Genomic DNA, 21,726 nt, shown 5'->3' with positions numbered 1-21,726 from the left:
GATTTTATCCAAGAGCACAGAGTCCCCATTTTATCATTGTAGATGCAGGATAACCAAAAGCATGGACCAGGTTGCTGTGCTTTAGAATTATTGTTCATGACCAAAAATTCAATTTTAGCAACAGATAAACAAAGAGGAATTTCAACATATAACCCTTTTTGTTCGAACTCTAATCGCTCATAAAACAGACAGAGACAAACAAAGGAAAATGGCATTCTGGATGGAGAAAAACAAACTGGACAAGCAATTCAATGCCCCCTGTCTGCAGGACTCAGGGATGAGCCTTTGGCTTGTCAGGACTTGCTGCTCCTTGATCACTCTTCCCCAGGTACTTCACACTTCCTTGCAGGAGGCAGAGAACATCTGGTTTGCAAATTGCAAAGTCTCTGTCTTCTTGGTTAAAAGCACTAACATACACCAATGAGTGGCTTTTTAGACCAGAGATATTCTTGGCAGATCATTCATATCAACATAGTATTCAGCTACTCAATAGCCGATCACATAGTCTGTGTCATCCACAGCTGATCACAACTTCACAAAACAAACAACCAGTTACCTTTTTACCACTGCTGAATCTCAAATCGACATATCCCTTGTTCCAGCCTGGTGGCAACCAACTTCACGAACTGGTCGTATAACGCAACACCATCTACACACGTACATTGAGTTATGCTCACTTGCTTTCTTTAAAAAGTGCAGCAAATCCCCTCACAATCGTCCTGTCTTTAAAGCATACCTTTACCCACTTCAGTCCACAATCAAAAAACACTTTGAAGTTATTTCGAATCCAGAGCCTGACAGAATGCGACCCTAAAACTAGCTGGCAGACTCAAACAGATATCCTATTCTATCACCTGAATGAGTTCACATTCTGTGAGAAAACAAATGATGAAAACTCAAATCAGGCATTATAATTTTCAGACTTGGAAAGAGAATTAATTTTACCCAGCATTTGACAACTTAAACAGCCAAATCTGTGTCAAGCTTCCCACAACTGATGCATGGTCGAGCATTACTGACAACACTGTCACAATCTTCTAGCAATGCAGGAGTGAATGAATTACAGGAATTAGTTGAATACACTGTTGGGACCATAGTTTTCCCAAGTTGATATCGGAAAGAGTTGAACCTTGAGCCAAGTGTCCAGCTTGCAGTAAATAAGGTCAAGACAAATCAACCCAGTGAGGGGTATTAGCAATCTCACCACAAGTCAGCACTTGAAATTCCAAGTAGCAGTTGTGAACATAAATATGGTGCAATAATTTAAGAGTGAGTCAGATGCTGTCAGGTGGGAGGAGAGGGAAACTTGGTCTGACAGCAATCCTACTAGATGTTATGGTCCATATCTCTCCTGAGTATTTCAGTCTCATGTCCAAGTGACTGCCTTTGTTTTTGCCCTGCCATTCACTAAAATTGAAGAGATTTTGGTGCTGCCAATGCAAAATTACATGGCAGCAATTTCTACATGACTCGAAACCAAAATGTGAAGCTTCACAATAGCCCATTGAACAGAGTTAACAGTGCTTAAAAAACATTATGGACTGTATATGATGTAAACACAGGAGAACACTTCAACCCAGGAACAACACCAATTTTTAATTCTTAGTGTGACATTCCAGCAAGTGTATCAACCTGACTGAAAACACAGACCAGCCACTCTCACAAGCACAAAGAGCAAGGACATAGCAATAAATGAACTGTACTTCTCAAGGGATACTATGCAGTAACCATATATTGTCTCACAATCTTACCTCTTGTGTTGATCTTGGTGTGAACTTGCAGCAATGGATCACAGGACACCATGCAGGGCCACCAGGGATAGGTACCGACTTTTGCCCATACCAAGTCCCCAATCTGGTAACAACTCGACATGACAGTCTGATTTCCAGACACTGGTAAACGATGGACCTGGAAGACAGAGTGAACAACTTGTTTATACAATGGGACATGACGAAGACATAGAATCCTAGAATCATACAGCACGGAAACAACTCATGCACGCCAACCAGACATTCCAACGTGACCTCATCCCATTTCCCAGTATTTGGCCCATATCCCTTAAAACCCTTCTGACTGATATAGCCAACCAAGTGCCTTCTGAATATTGGAATTGTACCTGCCTCCACCACTTACCCTGGCAGCTCATTGCACACAGGCACCACCCTCTGCATGAAGACGTTGTTCTTCGTGTCCTCTTTTTATACCTTTCCCTTCTCACCTTGAACTTATGCCCTCAAGTTTTGGAGTCCCCAATCCTGGGAAAGAGACCTTGCTTAATTACCATATCCACATCTCTCACGATTTTATAAACCTCTCTAAAGGTCATCTCTCAGCCTCCAACCACCAAGGGAAAACAGCCGCAGCCTATTCAGCATCTGCCTTTAGCTCAAACCCTCCGATCCTGGCAAGATTCTTGTAAATCTTTTATGATCCCTTTCAAGTTTCACAACATCCTTTGTGAAAACCAACGTAATCAATAGTTCAAGGATTTCATCAAAAATATCGTGTGAAACCTGGATTGAAAATTTCAACCCTTCAAATGAATAGGGTTTGGCCTTGCAGGGGATCATTCGTGCATGGTTTGGAAACCGAACCCACAAAATCTTCAGAAAACTATCATTCTACATGCACGATGAAAAACTGAAGTCCCAAGTCCACAAGTAGTCTCAATCTGACTGAAACCTAACCCACTCCAACAGAATCACTTCAATAACTAAAGCAATCCAGCAGGGAAGGGAACACAACTAACTGAGTTCTTCCAAGAAAATGGTATTTTCCACTTCCCTTTTTAAACCCAGATGTACCTCATCACTGGAGAAAAGAGAAAGGAAAGGCACGAGAGGGAGCAGAAAGATAAACACATGCACTGGCAGAGTAAAGGCCATACAACAGAAGACAATATACAAACTCTCACAGCAGAGGAACAGAGACAAAATAAAAGCAGCAAGTAGTACAACAATAAAGAGAGAATTTTTCAAAATCACTGTCTGACATCCCATGAGGGCACTAAAGGGGTGTTCCTGAAACAGGTGCACTCTCAAAGATTATTGAGGACTATTTTTGGAGTGAGAACAAGCTGCAGAATTTCAGGAAACTCTTCTGTTGCATTTGCTTTCAAGGTTAAACCATTTATTTTTCAGGGGAGGCAGTGATGTCATGGTATTGACATTCAAATAGTAATCCAAAGACCTAAGCTAATGTTCTGGGAACAATAGACAATAGGTGCAGGAGTAGGCCATTCTGCCCTTCGAGCCTGCACTGCCATTCAATATGATCATGGCTGATCATCCTTAATCAGTATCCTGTTCCTGCCTTATTTCCATAACCCTTGATTCCACTATCTTTGAGAGCTCTATCCAACTCTTTCTTAAATGAATCCAGAGACTGGGTCTCCACTGCCCTCTGGGGCAGAGCATTCCACACACCCACCACTCTCTGGGTGAAGAAATAGACCTAAATGGTCTACCCCATATTTTTAAGCTGTGTCCTCTGGTTTGGCACTCAGCCATCAGCAAAAACATGTTTCCTGCTGCCAGAGTGTTCAATCCTTAAATAATCTTATGTCTCAATCAGATCCCCTCTCAGTCTTCTAAACTCAAGGCCAGTTGCTCCAGTCTTTCAGTGTAAGGTAATCCCGCCATTCCAGGAATTGACCTCATGAACCTACGCTGCACTCCCTCAAAAACCAGAATATCTTTCCTCAAATTTGGAGACCAGAACTGCACACAGTACTCCAGGTGTGGTCTCACCAGGGCCCTGTACAGCTGCAGAAGAACCTCTTTGCTTCTATACTCAATCCCTCTTATTATGAAGGCCAGCATGCTATTAGAACATGGGGTCAAATCCCATTATGGCAAATAGTCAAATTCCAATTCAATAAAAAATTGGCATTAAAAGCTTATTGACAAGTGGCAAATGTATAGTCATTGCTGTTGGCATTAAAAACCCATCTAGTTCACAAATGATCGTTTGGGAAGAAAATTTGCTGTCTTTACCTGGTCTAGCCAACATACCACTCCAGAACCAGAACACTATTGTTGATTTATGACTGTGCCGTGGGCAATTAGGGATGGGTAAAAATCCCAAAGACCAACAGAAAAGACTATTATCAAGTGCTCTGCGACTTCTTGTTCACTTCATAGCTCTCATCCCAATCACTACCATTAAGACACTCCTGCTCAGATTCCAAGATAGCTACTCTTATTGAAAGAAGTTTGATTGAAATTAGAGCACACCAATGTGAAAGATTTCTCTTTCTAACAACAAGCAGAGGATTCCAAATGCTGCACCAAACAGACAGGATTCTTTGCACTCCTGGTTCCCACCGCATTAATCACAACAATACCAAGATGGGCGATCCTCTGCAGAGACAAAAAGTGACTCAATTTTTAAACTGCCAAAAGTTAACAACTTTCATAACTCACAAACCACGGGAGCTCAAAGGATACCTGAAACACCACAATGCTGAGTTCTTCAGCAGCTCCCAAATCAGGTTGCCAATAGCAATGATATATTCTCCTGGGGATTTGATCACCATGGCTTTGCCGACACTTCAGCCGACACATCGCTTTCTAAGATAATTGGAAAGCCAAAAGACTCATGATCCAACTAGATGATGCTTGACTATTGGCCTTATTGCCCCATTTTCATTAATCTTTTGTTAATCTGATGAAGAGATAGATTTAAAAAATCACGTCAAAAAAATAAGGTGTTTCACATCTTGCTGTTTTTTCTCTAGGGTGAAACACAACAGTATCCTCAAAGTGACCTTCAATTCCTGCATACTCTTGGCCAATTGCAGCAGGTTTGGCAACCCTTCTCCTAAAAGATGCTTTGAATACAACAAATCAGCTAGACGACAGATAGAGTCATAGAGATGGACAGCATGGAAACAGACCCTTTGGTCCAACCCATCCATGCCGACCAGATATCCCAACCCAATCTAGTTCTACCTGCCAGCACCTGGCCCATATCCCTCCAAACCCTTCCTATTCATATATCCATCCGAATGCCTCTTAAATGTTGCAAGGCCCCTCAAAGATCAGCAAGGTGGCCTTTGTGTGGAGCCACAGAAAATGGGGGAGATACTAAATGAATATTTTGCATCAGTATTTACGGTGGAAAAGGATATGGAAGATATAGACTGGAGGGAAATACATGGTGACATCTTGCAATATGTCCAGATTATAGAGGAGGAAGTGCTGGATGCCTTGAAACGGTTAAAGGTGGATAAATCCCCAGGACCTGATCAGGTGTACCCGAGAACTGTGTGGGAAGCCAGAGAGTGATTGCTGGGCCTGTTGCTGAGATATTTGTATCATCGATAGTCACAGGTGAGGTGCCCGAAGACTGGAGGTTGACAAACGATATTCACAATCACCTCATTCAATTTGGCTCCCCAAGTGATATTAATATGACCCTATTTATGGTGTTGCCCATTTTCCTAAACCAACTCAGGAACTTTCGCAGTTCTTCATAAAATGGCCAGACTTTTGAAGAACTTTGAATTAGACTCATAATTTTAATGGTGATGGACCACTCTGTTATTTTCAAGATTCTACATGAAGATCTTTTTGTGTAAAAGGCCAAAAGATAAAGGGTTACTGGCAAGTGAAAATCAGCTGGGTTCGGAAATTTCACTGGTCGGTCTTAGCTCCCCAACGTGAATGAGTTTATTTTAACATAATGGACAGCAATGTGGCATCCAAAACGGGCCAGTGGCCAGGGGTTAATGTTCAAGGTAAATTAAAGAGCAACCATTTTGTCTTCCTTTGTCGGAGTGAATCTATTTATACACACAACAAACTTGCATTTCATCACTATCTGTGGAATGTGGCATTTTAAAAGAAATATACCTGATAGGCTATCAAATAATTTTGACATTTGGATGAACGATGCAAGGTGATACGTGAATAAAAATGCTTTCCCTTCACTGAGATCATCTGTTGGATAACCGGATCAACTATTGGATCAATACTTGAATCAGTTGTCGTTGGGAGCCGGACTTGACCTCCAAATGTTACTCATTCATAAGACTGTCTTTGCATTTTGACAGGTAACTCACTGATAGGAAAGGCAAAGAGTTTCCCTCTGGGAGTTTAACCTTTTCCTTGAGCGTACAATTCATTTTTCAGAGTATCATCTGGTCCTTTTAGGTTATTCTGCTGAATCAGCAGAAATGCACTCCCCAGAAAAAAAATGTGGGAAAAAAAGCATTTACCTTTCTGCACCATTTAGTGGGGGGTGGAAGGGAAAGCAAACCAAAAAAAAATTGTTTCCATGTTTTTCATTTCTCTCTGGAAATTAGTAAATTGCCTGTTTGAAGGCCTTCTGCGTTTGGACAAATACGGCTTCAACACTTTACAATTGTTTGGCTGGTTGAACTGTTCTTTATTAAATACTTACGCTCTCTCAAATCTCTCCCTTTTACTCACAATGCATCCTTAGCCCCACTCAACAACAGTGCCCAAACATGTATCAATTTCAGAGTTTGCATTCTCAACAGCGTTCATAAAAAAAAAGTGCACCTAACTTGGCTTAAGATCATCAGTCCATAAGACATAGGAGCGGAAGTAAGGCCATTCGGCCCATCGAGTCCACTCCGCCATTCAATCATGGCTGATGGGCATTTCAACTCCACTTACCAGCATTCTCCCCATAGCCCTTAATTCCTCGTGACATCAAGAATTTATCAATCTCTGCCTTGAAGACATTTAGCGTCCCAGCCTCAACTGCACTCTGCGGCAATGAATTCCACAGGCCCATCACTCTCTGGCTGAAGAAATGTCTCTGCATTTCTGTTCTGAATTGACCCCCTCTAATTCTAAGGCTGTGTCACGGGTCCTAGTCTCCTCGCCTAACAGAAACAATTTCCTAGCGTCCACCCTTTCCAAGCCATGTATTATCTTGTACGTTTCTATTAAATATCCCCTTAATCTTCTAAACTCCAATGAATACAACCCTATGATCCTCAGCCGTTCCTCGTATGTTAGACCTACCATTCCAGGGATCATTCGTGTGAATCTCCGCTGAACACGTTCCAGTGCCAGTATGTCCTTCCTGAGGTGTGAGGACCAAAACTGGACACAGTACTCCAAATGGGGCCTAACCAGAGCTTTATCAAGTCTCAGTAGCACAACGGTGCTTTTATATTCCAACCCTCTTGAGATAAATGACAACATTGCATTCGCTTTCTTAATCACGGACTCAACCTGCATGTTTACCTTTAGAGAATCCTCGACTAGCACTCCCAGATCCCTTTGTACTTTGGCTTTACGAATTTTCTCACCGTTTAGAAAGTAGTCTATGCTTTTATTCTTTTTGCCAAAGTGCAACACCTCACATTTGCTCACATTGAATTCCATCAGCCATTTCCTGGACCAAACTGTCTAGATCCTTCTGCAGCCTCGCCACTTCCTCAGTACTACCTGCCTGTCCACCTAACTTCGTATCATCGGCAAACTTTGCTAGAATGCCCCCAGTCCCTTCATCCAGATCATTAATATATAATGTGAACAGCTGTGGCCCCAACACTGAACCCTGCAGGACACCGCTTGTCACCGGCTGTCATTCCGAAAAAGAACCTTTTATCCCAACTCTCTGCCTTCTGTCAGACAGCCAATCCTCAATCCATACCAGTACTCACCTCGAACACCATGGGCCCTCACCTTGTTCAGCAGCCTCCCGTGTGGCACCTTATCAAAGGCCTTTTAGAAGTCTAGATAGACCACATCCACTGGGTTTCCCTGGTCTAACCTACTTGTCAGCTCTTCAAAGAATTCCAACAGGTTTGTCAGGCATGACCTCCCCTTACTAAAACCATGTTGACTTGTTCGAATCAGACTCTGCTCTTCCAAGAATTTAGAAACCTCATCCTTAATGATGGATTCTAGAATTTTACCAACAACCGAGGTTAGGCTAATTGGCCTATAATTTTCCATCTTTTGTCTTGATCCTTTCTTGAACAAGGGGGTTACAACAGCAATCTTCCAATCATCCAGGATTTTCCCTGACTCCAGTGACTTTTGAAAGATCTCAACCAATGCCTCCGCTATTTCCTCAGCCACCTCTCTCAGTACTCTAGGGTGTATCCCATCGGGGCCAGGAGATTTATCAATTTTAAGACCTTTTAGCTTTTCTAGCACTTTCTCTTTTGTAATGGCAACCATACTCAACTCAGCCCCCTGACTCCCTTTAATTGTTGGGACATTGCGTCATTCTTCACAGTGGAAGACATGAGTAAAGTACTTAAGTTCTCCTGCTATTTCCTTATCTCCCATCACTAGGCTTCCTGCATCAGTTTGAAGTGGCCCAATGTCTACTTTTGCCTGTCGTTTGTTTCTTATGTATTGAAGGAAACTTTTACTATCATTTCTAATATTTTTCGCTGGTTTACCTTCATATTTGATCCTCTCCTTCCTTATTTCTCTCTTTGTTATCCTCGGTTTGTTTTTGTAGTCTTCCCAATCTTCTGATTTCCCACTGCTCTTGGCCACTTTATAGGATCTCTCTTTTTCTTTAATACATTTCCTGACTTCCTTTGTCAGCCATGGTTGTCTCATCCCTCCCCAGATAATCTTTCTTTTCTTGGGGATAACCTCTGTACAGTGTCCTCAATTATACCAACAAACTCTTGCCATTTTTGCTCTACTGTCTTCCCCGCTAGGCTCTGCTTCCCCGCTAGGCTCTATTTTTGTCAGTTCCTCTCTCATGCCCTCATAATTACCTTTATTTAACTGTAACACCATTACATCCGATTTTGCCTTCTCTCTTTCAAACAGCAGACTGAACTCTACCATATTATGATCGCTGCTTCCTCAGGGTTCCCTTACTTTAAGATCTTTTATAGAGTCTGGTTCATTGTAAAGCACTAGGTCCAGAATAGCCTGCTCCCTTGTGGGCTCCATGACAAGCTATTCCAAAAAGCTATCCTGTAAGCATTCCATGAATTCCCTTTCTTTGGATCCACTGGCAACATTTTTTGCACAGTCCACCTGCATATTGAAGTCTCCCATGATCAGTGACCTTGGCTTTCTGACATGCCTTCTCTATTTCCCGGTACATGTTGTGCCCCTGGTCCTAACGACTGTTAGGAGGTCTGTACATAACTCCCGTTATGGTTTTTTGGCCTTTGTGGTTCCTCAATTCCACCCACACAGACTCCACATCATCCGACGCTATGTCATTCAGTGCCACAGACTTAATTTCTTAACTAACAAGGCAACTCCACCCCCTCTGCCACCTCCCTGTCTTTTCGATAAGTTGAAAATCCTTGGAGGTTTAACTGCCAGTCCTGACCCCACTGTAACCGCGTCTCTGTGATATCTACCACATCATAATCATTCACTATGATCTGTGCCATTAGTTCATCTGCTTTGTTACGAATGCTACAAACATTCAGGTAAAGTGCCTTCATGCTAACTTTATCATTTGAGATATTGGAAGTCATAAGATGTCCGAAGTTATCCTTCCTTTTTGCTGCATTCCCAGTCTGCCTTGAGTTTAAATCTGCCTGCACATATGCTATCCTGTTGCTTATCTTTCCATTTAACTCCATACTCCCTGATGCTTTCACTTTCCCTTCCCCCCCAACTCAGAAGTTTAAAGTCCAACTGACCACCCTATTTATCCTCTTTGCTAGAATATTGGTACCTGATCGGTTCAGGTGGAGACTGTCCCAACGGTACAGATCCCCCCCCCCCGGTTCCAAAACTGATGCCAATGCCCCATGAAGTGGAATCCCTCTTTCCCACACCAAACCCTTAGCCACGTGCTTACTTCCCTAATTGTCTTATCCCTATGCCAATTGGTATGTGGCTCGGGCAGTAATTCGGAGATTATGACCCTTGACGACCTGGACTTCAATTTCATTCCTTGTGCTTTGTCATCCCCAAACAGGTCCTCCCCACTCTAGCTTTGCCTACGTTGTTAGTACAAACGTGGACCACAACAACTGGATCCTCCCCCTCCCGCTCCAATATCCTTTCAAGCCGGTCGGAGATGTCCCGCATCCTGGCACCGTGCAGGCAACACACCATGCGAGAGACTCCCGATCCGGCTTGCATAGGATACTATCTGTCCCCCTAATTATAGAATCCCCTATAACAACTACTTCCATTCTTCAAGTGCCATAGGTGCACCAATCTGTCCTTGATGGCCAAGTTCAGCCTTTTACAAGATACTAAGCACATATCTGACCTCTCAGAGCAGGTCAGTTCTCCACAACAAGAAAAACAAACAACCGCACCAAGGTACACATCAAAGGGGGCTTTTCAATACCCAGCAGACAAGGGCAGCACTCCCAGTTATAGAATGAATATAAAATGAAGCCCAACAACTCATATCTCTAAAACACATACAGCAATACTTGGGTAAAACCAATCCATTCAGGGACTGGCCAAGAGCAGTACTCAGCAAAGACTATCAGATCTGCACATGAGTCATGACAAGTTTACGCTGAGGAGAACAGAAATGAACAAGGAGAGTTATGAATAATCAAGGATACAGCCGCATTTGACTTTGAGACTAGTCTACACGTTTGCTCTCTTGTTAAATAGACTCAGAATTCGAATGCTAGAAGGGATGTGAGTTTGTTTCTAAAACTTAACATATTAAAGCAAGGACAAAATGTGACCAAGTAATTATTTCTTACTTCCGCTGATTCAGGGCGAGAGCCAATTGCAAGGATAACGTGTATTTCAGAAAAACTCTGATCCGTTCAGCACCTGTAAACACTCCAAGTACTCTGATTCGTCAGCACAATCCACTTCCTCTTTCTAGGTTACTCTTTTAGCAATCATCCAACTTGTGATTGCATGCAACATGAATTAGTAATGACAACTAAATTTCTGTCAAGTAATGTAGTACAAGACACATGGTACAATAAATTCCGAGCTGAGGAACAGCAGCAGGGCAGCACTCAAGAAGCATCCAGAATTTGACAAGTGGCAGGGTGATCAGTCCAAATTCCTAATTTTAAGAACTGTGTAACCATTATTACAGAGGCCTGGCATCACATTTCAATATTTGATGATGGATGTTTCTGCTTACCTCCACTTACTACTGCTCTTGAACACATCAATTTCCTTTCTGACTTGGCTTCACACCAAGCAAACGATGCTTTTTCACAGATTTTTACTCAGGCTGCTTAAACCCAAGAGAACTGTTGTTTCATTCATGTACTCCACCAGGTTGTAGTACTTCAACAAACTGCAATAATGGTCTTGCCTATTTTGCAGAAATCTGACACATCAGCATCGCATCGATACAGACACATGTAGTTTTCACAAAGGCTACACTCAACAAAACAATTGTGGATACACTTACCCAATTTATATTAAAAACACTTATTGAAACTCTCAACTTCTGTCTATTATCCTGGGAACACACTTGAGAAATAATGTAAAAGCTCGAGAGAGAGAGAGAGAGAGAGAGAGAGAGAGAGAGAGAGAGAGAGAGAGAGAGAGAGAGAGTGTGCAGGAAAGATTCATGCGCACGGTTCCTTTGTTCTCCTAGGAGAAGAGATTTGATAGAAGCATTCTAAAATATTGATGTACCTAGACAGGTTAGGTAAGGAGTAATTATTCCCATCAGTGACAGCATCAAAAACCACTGGGCACATATTTAGATTGATTAACTATAGATACAATAAATAGGTTCTTGATCAGTAAGGGGATCAAGGGGGGCAAAGTGCACGCGATGAATGTTGAATCAACCAAGATCCAACTAGATGGTGCACCAACTGACGTTTGTATTTCTGTTACAAAACAAGCAATGGTACTGTGAAGAAGAATAGGTTTCATGCAGCAAATAGTTAGGATTTCGTATCTGCTAACTTCAAAAAAGGAGGATTCAGGTTTGCTTGAGGCATTCAAGAGGAAACTCAATTATTGTTAGCCAAGGAACAATGTGCCATGTTGCAGAAAGGTAGGTGAGTGGCACAAAGGCATTTGCTCCTTCAGAGGACTAGCACTGGGTTGAATGGCCTCCTTGAATGTAATGATGCTACCAAGGTCTCAAAGCAAAATGCAGAATGCTTGTGATAACACTCAGTTCTAGATTGACAACAGAAATATTTTTTATCTCTGAGAAAGGGCAACTGGAACTACTCCTCTGCACAGATGCTGCCAGATGTGCGGAGTTCTTCCAACAACATGTTACTGATTGATAGATCCGCAGTTCTTCTCGTTTTTACAAGATATTTTCTATGCCTGATTTCTGATACATGGAAATTCACAAATTTGCAGGAGAACCAAAGTGCAAACAGTTACAGAGAAGTAAACCTGCAGAATCACATAGGTAGCAAAGGGGCAATGGCACTGACTGAATTACTTTCCAGAGAGCCAGCATGGGCCTTACAGGGTTGAATGGTCTTTTTCTATGACTGTCTGACTGTGGAGAGTTGAATTAGTGAGTTCAATTAGAGGACACAGGTCATCATTTGATTAGGACAACAAATATGCAACTGATCAAATTATACCAGTACCCAAATTGATATGATGTTTTGTGAGTTCACTATTAAATCCCTTCTATCTGTGCATCATTTGGCAAGTTAAGAACTGACTTTCAGGCATGAAATGCAATGCAGAAAGTCATCATCACTGGCCTGCTGCTCGGCATCAGGGTTAACAGTCAATGACTGGTTCAACATGTTTTCAGTGCACATCAATTTTGAAATATAGTTATACAACACAGTAATGCTCACCATGTTCCTCATGCCAAGGAACTAGAATCAAGAACTGACTACTTGTTGGGTACAACAAGGAGCTACTTAGCCAGCTAAGATCTCCTCACTTGTTGATCTATCTTCGATGATATTCAGTTTGCTGCCATGTCTACTGACATCAAGCAAAATATTCCAGTTTAGAAACAATTCATTGATAATGAAGTATAAATAGACAAAGTCTGTTCCCTGGGGGTCGGGGAGTCCAGAACTCGAGGGTATCGGTTTAGGGTGAGAGGGGAAAAGATATAAAAGAGACCTAAGGGGCAACTTTTTCACGCAGAGGGTGGTCCGTGTTTGGAATGAGCTGCCAGAGGATGCGGTAGAGGCTGGTATAATTGAACATTTAAGAGGCATTTGGATGAGCATATGAATAGGAAGGGTTTGGAGGGATATGGGCTAGGTGCTGGCAGGTGGGACTACAATAGGTTGGGATATCTGGTCGGCATGGACGGGTTGGACTGAAGGATCTGTTTCCGTGCTGTACATCTCTATGACTCTATGTAGGGATGCCCTAACAAAGTGATAACATTTAAGACAAGTTCCTGATGTCGCACAGGCTCCTCGACAGTTAACTGCTGACAGAGCGAAAGTGGGAAGAATTGTGAAATATCTTAGTTTCCTAATTCTTAAAGCCAGTTGACAATTAAGGTTGGAAACCTTGATTCAATTTATAGAACACCTTTGAAGTTGTAGCAACGACTTCACCACAACTGAGAATCCAAGCTTAGCCAGAGTTTCTTCAACCTGAAGCCTGTTTTGTAGTTTTAAGTCTAGCTTATGCCAACCAAAAGGAAAATGTATCACAGACAGGGTGAACTCAATGCTGGCATTAATAAACATCCACAGACTAATGCCTATGTCACAGCAGAGGTCAATTGATACAACATTTGGAATAGAAACCAGTGTATCTACCCATTCATGAGCCCTGACATAGTCAGGCCGTAGTCCATCATTATTCAGATTAGCAAATGCCACTACATGTGGGCTTTTGCTTTTGTGGTTATGCTATATGTTTCCACTCGCAAAATACAAAGGGAATTCATGCAATTGCACTTCTTTTACTGAAATTTGAAAACTGACCCACATACTGCCTGAGGTGTTTCCACATCTCCTCTGTAAGTTACATATCAGTCAAGCAAGTTTATTTCATATTCACTATTTTATTTCTTTCTCCAAGTCACAGAATGTTACATTGAGTACAGGGGATTCTAATTTATTGAGGCAATTGTATTGCTTCAACCCAAACAGCAATGCACACAATGCAACTCCAAAACATAGTCAACAATAAGTGGGGCTCCAATATACAAGTGCTTGCAGTAAAACTGAACTGTTTCTTATTTTCAAATACCTCCATGATCCCACCCTGACAACTTGATTATCACGGTGACGAAGGGCTCATGCCCGAAGTGCCAATTCTCCTGCTCCTTGGATGTTGCCTAACCTGCTGTGCTTTTCCAGCAACACACTCTCAACCTTGATTATCAATCTGACAACCTTGCCCATTTAACACTTCCGCATTCCAGTAATTCTGGCCTCTTGACTGAACAATTCCATCCATTCCACCCCTGGCAACAACAACATCAGATGCCAAGGCCCTCTGTTCTGGAATTCTCACTCTGCCCGTCATTCCTTCTTTAAAACACCCCTTGTAATCTAATTCTTCAATCAAGGTTTTGGGCTATCATTCCTGATGTCTCCTTTTGTTGCTAAATGCCAGGTTTTGAGAGATTAGACATCTGCAAGATGCCGTTTGGTTGTTGTATTTTCGATGATAGTTGCAACTGTAGAAACACCTGCCTGTAAGCTGAACACCTGTCTGACCATGAATGGGTGAGATACTGTTCCTTAGCAGACAGACAGTCTTAACACTGAACTACACAGCCTTTCCTTGCATTAATAAATTAAACTCCTGTAGCTGCTGAAAAGCTTTTCATCAAACTAAGCCGAAATCTCTCAATGGGTGTGTTCACACTTCCAAAATGCTATTTATTCCTCACTCAATGCAAATGAAATATTGTATTTATTTGTGATATTTATGAATTAGAAAGAATAATCAGTCGCAGTTGTGAAAGTTGCGCTTCCAAACGACCATTTGACTGAAACTTTGATTCCCTACCCTTTTTTTTAAAAAGAGAGTTTTCCACTCCTCTGCAGAGATTTGGTGCCATTAAAAACAATTTCTCAATTTTTGGAGTGGTTTAGCAATTCCCTCCTTCTCAAGATACAAAACGACCAGGGTATCTAGAGGGAATTAGGCTGCCCTCTGTTTTCCTACCAGGTAACCGCATGCACCTGGCTTCATGATGTTCATGGGCAGGATTCCTTTCAGTAAAGGACTGTACCTGAAGAATGATATCCAACAGCAGGCCATATTCAGCCACCCACTCCCTAACAAACTGGCTCGTGATCTGGAAAGGCTGTCCTTCTTTACTCACTCCAATTAGCTGAGGAACAGAACTTTTTTTACTCAGGAAACAAACGAAACACCAGGCAGCAGTTCAAATACAACGTGCACATAACCTTGTACACAACAATATTTTTAAGATTCTTTTTCCAACTCAGTATTCAACTTAATGTCTGCAAAGCATTGGATCCCAAATTCATTTTGTGTTCTGCAGTCTAAATAAGAAAGCATTCATGTCAAAGAGCACTGAATTCCCAAAAGAACTGAAGAGTTTGATTTCAATATGTTTGCATTTCAGCTGCTCTTTCCTGTAACTAGGGACATTTACTGGGATACCAGTTTGACCAACTCTTTATCTGCAAGATCAGACAGTGATTGTGGTCCAAGTGACGACGAACAAAGAACATCAAAATTGGAACTGATCCATTTGTAATATATATCCTGTCTGTACTACCAACTATTCAATCCCACATACAATAGCTATAGAAATCAGGATATGTCCAATCAAAATAGCAACACCAGCAATCCTTATGACATGTTCTGCCATCCCTTTTGCAATGACATTACATCCGTCAGTTAATTGCAATTTACATCCGTGAAATATTCTTGTCCTCGTTCCAAGAGCCATGAACCATGACAGAAGGATAATGACTGCTGGACTGGAGCAGTGGCAAACTTTAGATTCACAAATGTTGATACAGTGCTCAATAGAAGTTTAAGCAGATGAACAGTTCATAAATACTTAGTTACAACAATTTAACTCTATACTGCCCATCATGAGGAAATCTACACAAGACTGCATTCAGTCCTAGAAGTCCTGAAGGAATTCACTATGGGTCAAGAAAAGTATAATTTCTCAATACAACCATGTTCCATTAGTGGTCAGTGGTTTGGCCAGCATTTATTTCCATACTTAGCTGCATTTGAAAAGGCAGACTGGGGATGCACAATTAATAGTGGTCCAGCCAGCAATGCCCACAGCCCATGACTCAATTAAAAACAAACATAATGCTTTGCAATTGAAGCATACCAACTGCTGGTCTGCAGTTTTTACTTAAGCATGAAAAAGGCCTCGAAGCAAAGGACTGACTAACAAGAATTCTTGATACATTTTGCAAAAAAAAAATCTTTTGTAGCCTTCTTTATGACAAGTTTGTACTGAGAAGTCTTGGATTACTCAATACAGGATGGCACAATGTTGTCGGGTATCTACAAAACATTCATTTAGTGACATGAAAAACCGCAAGTGCAAAGCTTCTGAAATGTAGTAGTGCCAGCAGAATGTCACGCACTTCTATTCAGAATAGTCTGAATGGTATTTTATGCTCCAAATGAAAACTTGTGTATGTTTTTAAACTTCAAACACCAACTATTTTGACAACAGAAGCTCATGATGAAAAGGCTTGTTTCTAGTCCCTGACATTACTGTGCACAAGGTGAAGCTTCATGTTCCATCTCATTGCAATATCTTATCACTGAACACCTCCTGACGTTGGATCCCAAAATGATAGTGTTCTGTACTCCAAACACTCCCAAACATATTCATGGCAATGAGGACAAAATTCCCAAAAGAAGTTATCAAGATTTTGCAGGAGTTCTCACATGATACACAAATGGACCACCTTCTCCATCACCAGTGGTAACAGCAGGGCACATTCTCTTCCAACCAACTGAAGAGGTTTCACATCTATGGCCAGTGATTGCCATTTAAATGTGGGATAATTACAAACCACAGTTCGTTTTCTCCACATCCTCCTGCCTCACATTACTGTGGAGTATTTCTTACTCAGCAAGAGTATAGAGGACATCAGAAAATGTAAAATATTTCATGTACAATCAGTAGCTAAGACCAACACAATCATTTATAAAGACAAAATTCCCACTAAATTCCTTTAAATCTAAACTCTCCAGTTTGCAATGGTTTAATTGCCACCTACAACCCTCAGAAATGCAGTTGGTTACCTTGTATCTGCTCACCAACTGGTGTTGATGACACAGAGTGCTACCCCATACATTCTGCTTTTCTTAGTTGTTCTTCCTTTCCCAGAAGCTGTGTAGCTAAAGCAAATGATTTGCAAGAAAGATTAGAAGGAGAGAAAGGCTTGAATTAGTGGTCAGGAGTTTACTAGCTTTATTCCAGATGTGGAAACCATGCCTGAGAGGACCAGTTGAGAAGGTTGGCTTTGTATTTTTTGGAATTCACAAGAATGGGAGGACACCTTACAGGATCCTCACCAGACTGGACAGGATTGATGAGGAGAGGCCGTTTCCCCTTCTGATAGAGTCGAGGCCCAGACGGACCACTCAGAATAAGGGAATGCACATTTAACAAAGATGAAGAGGAATTTCTTATCTCAGAGGGTATTGAATCTGTGCAACTCTTCACTGCAGAGGACTGCCAAAGGAAGTGGTGGAAGCTGGTACAATTACAACATTTAAAAAGGCATCTGGATGGGTATAAGAATAGGAAGGGTTTGGAGGGTTTTTTGCCAAATGGGACTTAATTAATTTCGGCGATCTGGTTGGCACGGGAAAACTGAACCGCAGGGTCTGTTTCTGTGCTGTACATCTCTATAATTCTCTGACTGTTGAGGGGAAGTCATGAAGTCAGTTCAAGGTTGAGATCGACACATTTATAATGAGTAAGGGAATCAAAGGTTGTGGTGATAAGCAAGAAAGTGCAGTTCATGAATATCAGATTAGCCATGAGCTCACTGAATGGCAGAGCAGGCTCGTTGGAACAAGTGGTCTACTTCTACTCGTACACCCTGTGTCTTCTGAAACTGCAGTGATCATAACAAGAACAGCCAGCCAGAACTCCAAGAATCTGAGTTCCTTGATTCGGACAGATTCGCAGCCCCCATCCGGGAAATCTGGCTGACAGGTAATAACAGAGCTTTCTCTGAGGAAGCAGGGTTAGTATCAAGGATTTTGCACATGTGTAACCTCATGGAGTTATTTCAAAAACTTATTTCCTTGGTTAACGTCCTTCACGATATGGCAATGGGAGGGGGGGGGCAAACAAGTCAAACGTAGATGATCCCGTGTAGCAAGTTAGCTGATTTGGGTTGGTGAGGCCAAAGTTGGCAGTCAAAGTCAGCAGGGCTGAATTGTCAAAAATTATGGTGGAACTTAAGCCTATGAATGTCTTTATCCGATGCTCAAGCATACAATTCCTCAAAGATCAACACTGAACAGGACAAAACATCTCAACTGATTTTGCCTCAGTGGTGAATAAGGTGCCACAGTGTGCCATTAACACAAACTCAGGTCAAGAGTTTGCAAGAAGCATAAGACCAGTCAATATACCACGACCTCCAAGATCTCCGTCAAGCAACACACCACCTGACTTGGAACTACAGGGCCACTAATTCTCTGATGCTAGGTCAAAATTCTCCAGCTCCCTTCCTAAGAGCTCTGTGGGTGTCACTCTACCCCAAGGACTTCAAGACGACAACTCACTCACCAACCTCCCAAGGGTCATCAGTAATGGCAATCAATGCTGACCTGGCCCCATTCCCAATCCCATTCCACCCAACTAACATTTTATCCATGAGTGCTCCATAAAAAGGCCTTTCCCGTGAATATAGACAATATTTTGCTCCATCTTTGGGACCAAACTGGAAGGAAATGAAAGCACCAGGAATCTGAAACAAAAGCAGAAATTGCAGGAAAAGCTCAGCTGTTCTGGCAGCACTTGTGAAGAGAAAACAGAGTTAACACTGCAGGTCAAGCCACCCTTCCTCAAAACATCTGATTTCTCTCCACAGTTGCTGTAAGACTTGCTGAGCTTTTCTAGCAATTTCTGTTTTTGTTTCTGATTTACAGCGTTCGCAGTTGTCAGCTTTTACTGTGAATTCTGACATGGGCAGTTAATGATATATTTCTCACTTTAGCAACAACACAGCACGGTGGCACGATGGCACAGTGGTTCAGTGGTTAGCACTGCTGCCTCACAGCACCAGGGTCCCAGGTTTAATTCCAGCCTCGGGTAACTGTCTGTGTGGAGTTTGCGCATTCTCCCAGTATCTGTGTGGGTTCCCTCCGGGTGCTCTGGTTTCCTCCCACAATCCAAAGATGTGCAGGTTAGGTGAATTGGCCATGCTAAATTGCCTGGAGTATTAGGTGCATTAGTCAGAGAGAAATGGGTCTGGGTAGGTTGCTCTTCGGAGGGGCGGTGTGGGTCGAAGGGCCTGTTTCCACACTGTAGGGAATCTAATCTAACCAACTCCATTTTATGGTACATCATGTAGGCTTCCAAAATTCACAAAGTGCGCAACAGATGGAAGTGCATGTTGGAGTCAATATGAAGCTCCAACAAAAGCCTTCATTTTCCAAAGTCCTTCATGTCCACCCCTATCAGACAGGCAGTTCAACATCCAAATTCTCAACCAAAAACAAGAAAAAAACAACAGATGTTCAGAAAAATAAAAACTTTGTCTGAGCAATCATTTAAATTATTGTTGTGGTTCTGTTCGCCGAGCTGGAAGTTTTTGTTGCAAACGTTTCGTCCCCTGGCTAGGCGACATCATCAGTGCTTTGGAGCCTCCTGCGAAGCGCTTCTTTGATCTTTCTTCCGGTATTTATAGTGGTCTGTCCTTGCCGCTTCCGGTTGTCAGTTTCAGATGTCCGCTGTCGTGGTTGGTATATTGGGTCCAGGTCGATGTGTTTGTTGATGGAGTTTGTGGATGAATGCCATGCCTCTAGGAATTCCCTGGCTGTTCTCTGTCTGGCTTGCCCTATGATAGTGGTGTTGTCCCAGTCGAATTCATGTTGCTTGTTGTCTGTTTGTGTGGCTACTAGGGATAGCTGGTCGTGTCGTTTCGTGGCGAGTTGATGTTCGCACAAACTTTGAATTTAAATTATTATTTATTGACTTGGGATGTGTTGCCTCAAGCTCAGTAAAATCACATCAGCCTCAACAGCCAGACATTTTCAGTTTATACCCATTTACATTTGTTCTGATGCGCACCTCAGGGCCACAACAGAAGAAAATTCACCACAGAACAATCGTGAGATGAATTATTACATGTGATGTGTTATCACAAATCATAACAGGGCCACAGACATCAACACTAAAAATAAACATAACACACTCCAAAATGAAGTCACAGTTACTGTAAATTGAGAAAGGATCCAGGAAACTAAAATTATTTGCAGTCTCAGTTCCCAGTAATAGACATTTTGATTCTTTCCAGTTTCCACTGACATGATCAGTGAAACATTCTATCTTGATAATTCACCTTTTTGATATTTCTGTAGACTAACTGCACATTAGGGGTACCTGAAATTAACATTGCGTTCACCACACAATGTTGAACTTGGAACAAAGAAAACAGGTGTAACAAACTAAACTGACTTGGAAACTTAGTGAAGCAAGAATTCCATTTAGAGTGAGTCACACTCCACTAACCTATCACCCCCCTCAACACAGGAATAAACCGTAATCTCAATAGAATTGCTGTGGTGGGAAATTAAACCAATTCACGCCCACGTTCTGTTGGCTTCTAGCGATCAAAGACATGGTTTTACCACCATGACTTCTTGCGATTTCTGAGAGACATCAATCATTGAGGACAGATGCTAACCCCAAAGGAATACCGTCACCTCAGGCAACTCCTTGGAAAAGGGTTACAAACACGTTTCAAGATTTGAGAAAGAGCATGGATGAGAAACAAAGGAAGAGAAATCAATTCTGATATGAATTCCAAGGTCAGAGACTGGGAAAATTGCTCTTGCAAAGCAGCTTTTACATTTAAAAAAGATTCATCTGTCCAACAGTCAGTTCAAGTTAAATGATTGGTACTATCCTTTCTCATATAACTTCATGATGTGAGGATATACACTGTTTCTACCTGTCCATTTCTTCACAGATAACTAAGTAAATTAATACATTTTCATTATGACTCATACTGCTTTGGGGAGGAGCATCAAAACATTATCTGATTTCAGTAAAGCAAGATAAATTAACTTGGCAAGAAAAAATCCACAGTGACATCCTCTAGAATTAACTGGCTAAAACAATTAAATATTCACACTTCGGATATGCATTCAGATCAATTTTTGTTTCAAAGCATTAACTAGCCAGTTCAAATTGAATGTTAACAGGCCTCATCCTCTGTATCAGCCATACATAGACTGTGCATTTGCTCTCAAGTGCAGGTGAATAGATAAATAGAAAAGATCGATCATTTCCGACTGCTGTCCAAGTATGACATGTGTTATGCTTTGGAAGCAACAGTAAGATGCATTTATATCATGCCTGGAAAGCATTAAAATCCCATGCTGCTGCCCAGGAGTATAAACTGACAAAATATGATACCAAATCAATAAATGAGATATTGAGACTGATACCAGAGAGATGAAGGTAAAACTGCCAACACCAGAATGGATGGAGTGCACGATGTGCAAACCATAGTTCAAAGCAAATTCTCAGTGGGTTGTCAGCCTGGATGAAGTTAGAGAGATGGGGAAAGGTGCAGGTACTCAGAAATTTGAATACGGGAAAGTTCTTATTTCTTTTAAAGTTGACCAAGTATGTCAACACAGCTGAGAAATGAGATTGAGAGAGTGTTGTGCAGGTCGGAATATTAACAAC

General features: G+C 41.8%; 1 protein-coding gene across 4 annotated transcripts in view; it reads right to left on the bottom strand.

Annotated features, from left to right (window-relative positions):
• Positions 1–21,726, bottom strand: part of nsd3 (nuclear receptor binding SET domain protein 3) — a 132,125-nt gene that overhangs the window by 75,561 nt on the left and 34,838 nt on the right. For all 4 annotated transcript variants that reach the window (XM_060856664.1, XM_060856663.1, XM_060856666.1 and 1 more), the window contains exon 3: positions 1,752–1,908. In XM_060856664.1, coding sequence (XP_060712647.1) covers positions 1,752–1,908 — 157 coding nt within the window. The remainder of the gene's footprint in view (positions 1–1,751; positions 1,909–21,726) is intronic.

Source organism: Hemiscyllium ocellatum, chromosome 48, assembly GCF_020745735.1.
Source record: "Hemiscyllium ocellatum isolate sHemOce1 chromosome 48, sHemOce1.pat.X.cur, whole genome shotgun sequence".
Lineage (NCBI taxonomy): Eukaryota > Metazoa > Chordata > Chondrichthyes > Orectolobiformes > Hemiscylliidae > Hemiscyllium > Hemiscyllium ocellatum.
Note: the sequence above shows the minus strand (reverse complement) of the source record. Positions and strands in the feature narration are given on the sequence as shown.